We start from the raw sequence: 8,025 nt of genomic DNA, 5'->3' as shown, positions 1-8,025 counted from the left end.
TTTCATTAAGGGCAGATGTATTGTGGACAATATTGTTGGCTCTCAAGAAGTCATTTTCAATCTTCAAAAAAGAAAACGCCTTGGTCACATTTTTAAAGTTGATTTCGCAAAAGCTTTTGACTCAGTAGACTGGAACTTCCTACTTGAAATCCTAGCTGCAAGAGGCTTTAGACCTAAATGGCTCTCCTGGGTCAACTCCATTCTCAGCACTGCAAAGGCTCAATTCATTATCAATGGAACTACCCAGGGTTACATTCGTTGTAAAAGAGGTCTAAGGCAAGGTGATCCCCTTTCTCCTTTACTCTTTGCCCTGGTCATTGATGTTTTAAGCGCTATGTTCTTCCATGCACTCAAATCCAAAGTCTTGATTGGGGTTCCTCTGAATCATGCTGATAGCATTTGTCACTTCCAATATGCTGATGACCTCCTAATCTTTTCTACTGGAGGACATGAAGACCTAAAAATCATTAAACTTATATTGTATCTTTACGAGGGGTCTTCTGGCTTGACAATTAATTATTCTAAAAGCTGCCTCTTTTCCTCTAACTACGGCTTCCAAACCCATCACTCCTCTGCTAGAATCCTTAACTGTTCCCGTAGCAGCCTTCCAATCACTTACTTAGGTATTCCTCTCTCTGGTCGACGACCTAGACGGAATGACTGGGCTATTATCACGGGCATGGTTCGCTCAAGGTTTACTTCCTGGAAAGCAAACGATTTATCGCTTGGTGGATGTTTAACTCTTGTAAACTCTGTCCTCTCCTCTACGTCTGTGTACTGGATGTCGGTTTTCAAGTTCCCCGCATGGGTGATCAAGGAAATTGACAAAATTCGGAGAGATTTTCTCTGGAGATGCCCTGACTTGGGTCCCAAAGGAATCAGATTAATTGCCTGGAATAGGATTACTAGACCGCGAGATATGGGTGGTTGGGGTATACTTAACCTTCAGACCTTCAACAATGCTTTACTTGGAAAATGGTGGTGGAAACTTTCTTGCAACCCAAATTGTGGTTGGGCCAAAATTATTCATGCCAATTACTCTTTTAGAGATATAAACGGAATCCTTTTCCACAACCCACCCAGAAATAAATCTTTTTTCTGGGTGGATGTGACTTCTACTCTTCCCTCCTTCCGATCTTGTATTTCAAAAAAGATCAATAGTGGCTCTAATACCTATCTTTGGTTTGACCGCTATCACGCAGGAATCCTACTAAGAGACCACTGGCCTGACCTTTTCAATGATTATAAAGCTCCTTGGATAACAATCAGGAAATTCTCACAATTTATTAATAACAAAGACCACATATTTCATACTGCCATGCAAGACACGCTATCTCCCCTTCTTGATATTATCCCTGAATGTTCCCACACACAGAATGATTCTCTTAATTGGAACCTTGAAAAAAGTGGCACCTTCACGTTAAATCCTTCTATAAATATCTTATTGATGATGGAACCCGCAGCCCACTGTACCCCCTTTTTTGGAAGAGTCGTAACCCTAGCAAAATCACTATGTTCTGCTGGCTAGCTGGAGAAGACAAGATCCTCACTCTCTCTAGTTTATTCAAGAAAGGTTGTAATTTTCAAAATTCCACTGACACCTGTGTCCTCTGTCACAACGGTTCCGAGAACATTCAACATCTTTTCATCGATTGCGAATTCTCCAAACGCATTTGGGCATTCTTTATTCAATCCTTAGATTCATCTTCTCTCCCACAAACCATCCCGCTCTTGTGGACCACCTAGATTCTGTCCCTTGCACCTCAACTCCGACCACTCTGGGACCTCATTTCCCATGCAATTTTATGGAAATATTTGGCTTGAAAGGAACTCTCGTATCTTTCAACAAACTGCTTTACCACATTTAAACATAATCTTTAAAACTGCTAATATGCTTCTTTCATGGTTCTCAACGGCAGCGGATAGATATCAACAAACACTCAATGAAGCATCACAGAAAATCAAGCGCTCCCTTGACTTCCTCAGCGCAAGAGCATCAAATCCTCCTAACGAACTCGATCAAGACACCCCATTGGAGTTGTTGCACCACCAGATCCTCTGACCAGGCCTGAGAAGCCAGACGGTGTCTTCCGCCTGAACAGACTTTTACCTCCTTTTATTTTCCTTTCTCTGTTTTATTGTACCTTTCTCCTTCACTTCTGGTGAGAGAATTTTATCCCTGTACTGTTTTTTTTCTTTCTCAATAAATCAGTGGTTTATCCACTTTTCATCAAAAAAAAAAATTCTTTTCTGACCTCACTTAAAACTGCAAATAAATAAACAAATGGCACATAAATAATGAAAAATAAAGAATACAAAGCCAGTAATTAATGCATGTCATAATCAGTTGATTCAGTTGATTATTATTTATTTTCTCAAATTATATAATTGAGGTTTTTATTATCCAATAATCATGATAAGATTTTATAGTGTATGTAATGGTTGTATTAATAATTATACTTAAGAATTTTATTAAGAAGTTGCTCTATCCTTAAATTCAAAAGGTACGGCAAGAAACTTGCTAAAGACAAGCTTTGTTGCTCATCCAGTGTTGAAACACCAGACAATGCAGTATTAGGTTTAAAAGTAGAGGGATTGGTTGGGAGCATTTTTAAGTAAGTGAGCACATTTTCAGAAGTGGAGGGACTAGTCGGGAGCATTTCTGAGTAGAGGGACCAAAAGGGAAGAGAGAGAAAAGTAGAGGGACCAACTAGGGTATTATATTATGGTTGTTAACAATCTCTAAAAACTTATACCAGTTTTAGAAGAGAATGCATTTAATATGGCAAGCTGGAATTTTTTTTTTTTGATAAAAGTGGATAAACCATGACTTTATTAGCAAACTAAGGAATAGAACAAGCTGAAACAATACAAAAAAAAGTACCCCAAGCGGAAGCATGGGTAGAAAAAGTAAAACAAAAACAAAAACAAGAACATAAAGAATAAGAAGTACATCACCAGAGGTGATGCACTTCTAAAATCACACACTAAAGCAGCAAAAGAAGAGAAAACAAAACACAGAGGAGTTGAAGAGGTCTGCCAGAAGGTGACAGAGGTCAACTCATGCTGAAGGGTGAGGGTTCACTATTGAGGTGGTTGTGGTGCTGCGATGTTGGGATGCTCACTCTGTGCAAGTTGGAATTTTGAGTATGGAAATAGGGTTGATGAAATTGACAATTATAGTATACGATATGTGTTTAAATGAATGCATTTAATTATTATTTATTTATAACACTTTACATGTTATTATTGAATTTATGATTGGATTTGGTGATTAATTCATTTCTATTTTGTGTTCAAGCTAAAATGAAAACATATAAATCAAGATGAATAAGTTTGAGGTGATTTGAGTCCATTTTGAAAAAAAAAAAGTTTTCAAAATGACTTACAAGTGGGCTTATAGGTGCTATTCCAGACGAATACTATAGTAATGTACTATTTATAGTACTGTGACAAATCACTATTATCATAATAAAAATAGTGTAATACATTGTCACACACAAATAGGTATAAAAACATGAACTATGGAACCCAATTACATTACATGAATAAAACTAGACATCTACACATACATCATGTAGAGTTCATGAGAAACTTCATGCATGTTTTCTTGCTTGCGACTTAATCTGGAGTTCCTTTGAAGTCCAAAAGCACTCCTCACTCACACCTACAAAAATCCATTATTTTTCCCTTTTGTTATCTTGATAATTCCTTGATAACAAAACAAACAAAATACAAATTAATAAAATATTAAGAATTACCTTTCGAAGGCAGGTAACAATTGAACATGTATCCATTGTTGCATGCTGAAATATCGAGATGAGTGTTAGTTCTAAAGTAATAGAAGAAATCAAAGTTATACCAAATAATTAAAAGAACTCACTTAATGACAAGAGAAGTTGGGCACATATTGAATCTTGGACCAGTCTTCAGGCATGAAATGCAATACCAATTCATCAAGTGGAACATTCTTTAGTCCTTCAAGAACCACCTTCAGCTCCAGACAAGCACTGAGATTTAAATACTTGAGACATGGCATTGCCTTCTCCTCTATCTTCCACTCCTCAAGTTCAAGAAAATACTCAATGTCAAGGGTCAATAGTTGTGGGAAACCTGTTGCCGAACATATCATCTTTTTACCTATATATGACCTGAAAAGTTGTAGATATTTGAGAGATTGCAACTTCTCTAGTGTTGGCATTGGGTCTTGCTCCAAATTAGAATTAATCAGAGTTAGTTTCACTAGTGGGTGAGGAAATACATCGGTGCGTGGAAGCTCTTTGCAGTTCAACCTTCCATTGAGTTTCAATTTCTTGAGGCAATGTTGATTGGAAAAGGCTGTAATGATATTGTCCAAAGGAATTACATCTCCTTGTATAAGACGACCCAATTTCTGGAGTGATGAAGATAGTGCACTGGCATGATCATTAGAGACATCATATATCTTCAATTTGAGTAGATTTGTGAGCTTTGGCAACACATTCCCTATCCATTCTCCAGCATTTACACTTTTTAAAGTTTGCAAATTCTTTAGTACAATATTTCCCATATTTAGTGGATGAACCCACAATGACATATATAGGTACATCAACATGCCTGAGACTGTCAATCCTCTAGAGTGAATTTGATATCTTTTTTAAAATTCCACTAACTATAATAAAAGTCTGGAGATTGTGGAGATGACTAATCCATGATGGAACTTCCTTCAGATTGTCAGCATGCAACTCAAGATATCTTAAATAAATTAATGATTTGATTAATTCACTTGGAAATTCTAGCATATGCAGACTAAACAAATAAAGCACTCTTAATAATTTAAATCCACCAAGCTGTCTATTCATAGCTTGGAAGGTCAGAGGATCATAAATATATCCACCGAAGAATAAAACCCACAACTTTGAGTTAGAATAGTTTAGAGTCTCAATATCATTAAATATGATTAGTCGTCGGGCTATATTAGGCATTGTCACATGATCTTCGGTGTCATTCATGTAGATTTCTAGATATTTGTTCTCTTTGGCTTCCTTAATGCACATATCACGCAAGAGATCAATGGATTTGGCAATAGGCCTCAATATCATCATATCTCCTGTTGGTAACTTGTATCAAACATCTTTGTGCCAACTCCTCTAGATAACCTATTCTAACTTCTTCTGTGGTTTTACCATTTTCTGTTGGTAAGAAACCTTCTGCTGACCACAATCTAATTAATGTTTGTGCAGAAATTTTCATGTCCTCTCGGAAACAACCAAAATAAAGAAAACATGATTTCAAATAATATGGCAAATCATTATAACTCAATGTAAGTATTTCTAAACATCTTTTCCCACCTTCCACAAATTGCCTTTTCATGCTTTCAAAGACTTTCTGCCATGCATCTCTACTTTTTGGTTTGGTTGACATAAGTCCTCCAGTGACTACTAGTGCCAATGGTAAGCCACTACACCTCTGAAAAAGCTGATGAGCATAATCAACCAAATCTATCGGGCAACATGTTTCAGTATCTTGTCTTGGGAAGACCTTGCGAAGAAACAATTCCATGCTCTCCTTTTCGTTTAACAAACTCAATTCATGAGGTTGGATGGTAGGATTTGCAATCTTAGCAACATTTAAGAAGTGAGTGGTGATGATAACTCTACTTCCATTATTAACATTTGGAAAAACCTTTTGTAATTGATCCCATACATCTTTTTTCCAAACATCATCAAGAATGACCAAATACTTGCCTTTCTTCAATTTTTCAGAAATAGCGACTGAGAGATCTTGGATTTCATCTCTTGATGAAGTTGCTGAAACTTCTGATGAGATTCTCTTTAAAATATCAAGGATGGTATATTCTTGAGATATGATTACCCATGCAAGTTTAGCAAAACTTCTCTTGACATCATGATCATTATAAATGGATTTAGCAAGTGTGGTCTTTCTCAGACCACCCATACCGACTATAGCGATCACTGATCGATCAGTGTTGCTTATGTCAGCCACCTCTTTCACAATCTTTTTTTTCTCATCGTCAATGTCATCATTCAGTTGAGGTAATATAGGAATCACATCTTGACTTCTAGAGTGCTTACTTGTGCCACCTGTTTCACCTATATTAGCAATTCCATATGATATTCTACTTTCAGATAACCCATGCAATTTAGCTTTTATTCCTTCAACATGGACATGAATCTTATCTCGACCAATCAATTCATCAAGTATGAACATGCACCTGAAAAAACATAGTTATTTATTGTACCAATCTACTAGAATTTTTTTTTTTTTATGCATCTATACAGCAATTTCACTATGTATATATAAAACAGAAAATGGTTTTCCTCAAGTCAATCAAAATACTAAATATATAAAACTAGTTGGATTTAACTTTGTTCCCATTGAAAGAGTTTGAAAAAATCTTTCTTTTATTTTTTCTATTTTTAATGAATGTGATTTATTCATTTAAAAAAAAGAGTTTGAAAAAATAAAAAAAGAAAAGGAAAAGAAAAGCATATGCTTGTTTCCATTTTTTTTATATTTATATGCGTTTAACTTAGAAAATAAGTAAAAATTTTTTTTCAAATCTATAAACTAGGTGTTTTTCATAGAAACATTTGTGAGAAATATAAGTTAAGCTCTTATTTTCATAAATGAATCAAAATTCAATAGTTACAAAATAAGCGCTTCTATAGATAAAAAGCAACTTGGTAGTGATTTTTGGAAGAAACAAAAGTGCATAATAATAATAATAATAATAATAATAATAATAATAATAAATGAAACATAAAAACAATAAATGGTGTTGTGCTTTTCCACTGGCATTTGTACGGTTAGAAAATAAGCTTAGATTAAAATTTTGTGACTAAAATTCCTTTTAAAAATACCACAGCTATCTGATCTCAAAAATGAATTTTTTTTGTTCTTAGCCTTACATAGAGGAGGGTTAAATTAGGATTGAGATAGAGGCAAAAATCCATGTCCAATATTTGAAGGTTTTTCTTCAATTTAGTGTCAGTATCTCCCAATCTTCTTCAAGTTTTGCTAACATTGGTTATTTTGAATCTTTGGTTATATAATTATTGTGATTTGTTGCAATATATATATATATAAATTAACAAAGTTGACAAGCTACATCATGAACATGCATTGGGGAGAAGTACTTCAACTCGCTTGTGCTCTCACTATGTATGAGCTGAGGTTCGAACCCAATTTCTCAACAAAAACACGAATGCCCTATGCAAAGGACCCGACACTAATAAACCAAAAGGTTGTTGGCTAGCTATAACTTATTAATTGTGTTTTTGAGTTTACTATTTTCTTCAATATTGAGATAGTTAAGAGTTCTTTGAGTAAACTAGCTAGTTTGAAAGATGGCAAGTTATTAAGCTATTTTTTTATTCTATGTAAGCAGAAATAAAACCAAGTTGAAAAAAACTAGAAATAAAAAAAATATTTTAATTTTTTTCATTTTAAAAATCTCCAAACAAGTTCTTATTCGAGATAAAACAAATATTATTCAAAGTGAAAATGTGTTTCTATAAGTTGATTTTGAATATGATTTCGTTATTTTAATTATTAGTAGCATTCTTTATCCTCTTTTGATAAGGTTATGAAGAAAAATGCTTTCTTAGGTTTGGTAGGACTTTTTCTCAAACAGCATTATAGGTAAGTTAAAATTTTTATGTATGTATGTGTTAAATCAGAAGTGTTTTCCTTATTGAAATTTTGTTTTTGTTTTCAGCCCTAGAAGTACTTCTTGAATGAGAAACTACAAAAATATAATACAACAAGAAAATCAACCGTGGCAACAACTACAATAATTGCAATAATTAAATATAATAAGTAAAGGGTCGTTGGGCATCATTTCTAATTTTTCAATTTTTGTTTTTATTTCTCTTTTATTTTATTTTTGTTTGTTTTTGTTTTATTTTCAAATTTTAAAAACAAAACCATGTTTGGATACACTAACTGTTGTGTATTTTAAAAAAACTGAAAACAAAAACATGTTTGGTCAGCACAAAATTATTATGACGCATTTTTTATTAT

At 34.2% G+C, this 8,025-nt stretch overlaps 1 protein-coding gene across 1 annotated transcript; it reads right to left on the bottom strand.

Moving 5' to 3' along the window:
* Positions 1 to 3,883: 3,883 nt before the first annotated feature.
* LOC120255509 (probable disease resistance protein At1g58390) lies at positions 3,884 to 6,210 on the bottom strand. Its single transcript, XM_039263326.1, has 2 exons — positions 5,331 to 6,210; positions 3,884 to 4,485 (listed from the first exon to the last, which is right to left on the bottom strand). The coding sequence occupies exons 1-2, from the start codon at positions 6,208 to 6,210 to the stop codon at positions 3,884 to 3,886; spliced, it is 1,482 nt and encodes a 493-aa protein (XP_039119260.1).
* Positions 6,211 to 8,025: the final 1,815 nt, after the last annotated feature.

The sequence above is a fragment of the Dioscorea cayenensis genome, chromosome 3 (assembly GCF_009730915.1).
Source record: "Dioscorea cayenensis subsp. rotundata cultivar TDr96_F1 chromosome 3, TDr96_F1_v2_PseudoChromosome.rev07_lg8_w22 25.fasta, whole genome shotgun sequence".
Classification (NCBI taxonomy): domain Eukaryota; kingdom Viridiplantae; phylum Streptophyta; class Magnoliopsida; order Dioscoreales; family Dioscoreaceae; genus Dioscorea; species Dioscorea cayenensis.
Note: the sequence above shows the minus strand (reverse complement) of the source record. Positions and strands in the feature narration are given on the sequence as shown.

Coding starts and splice junctions, on each gene's coding strand:
- LOC120255509 (XM_039263326.1), bottom strand. CDS start 6,210: ATGTTCATACTTGATGAATTGATTGGTCGAGATAAGATTCATGTCCAT. Junction 4,486..5,330: donor GAAAAGGCAATTTGTGGAAG/GTGGGAAAAGAT, acceptor GAGAATGGATAG/GGAATGTGTTGCCAAAGCTC.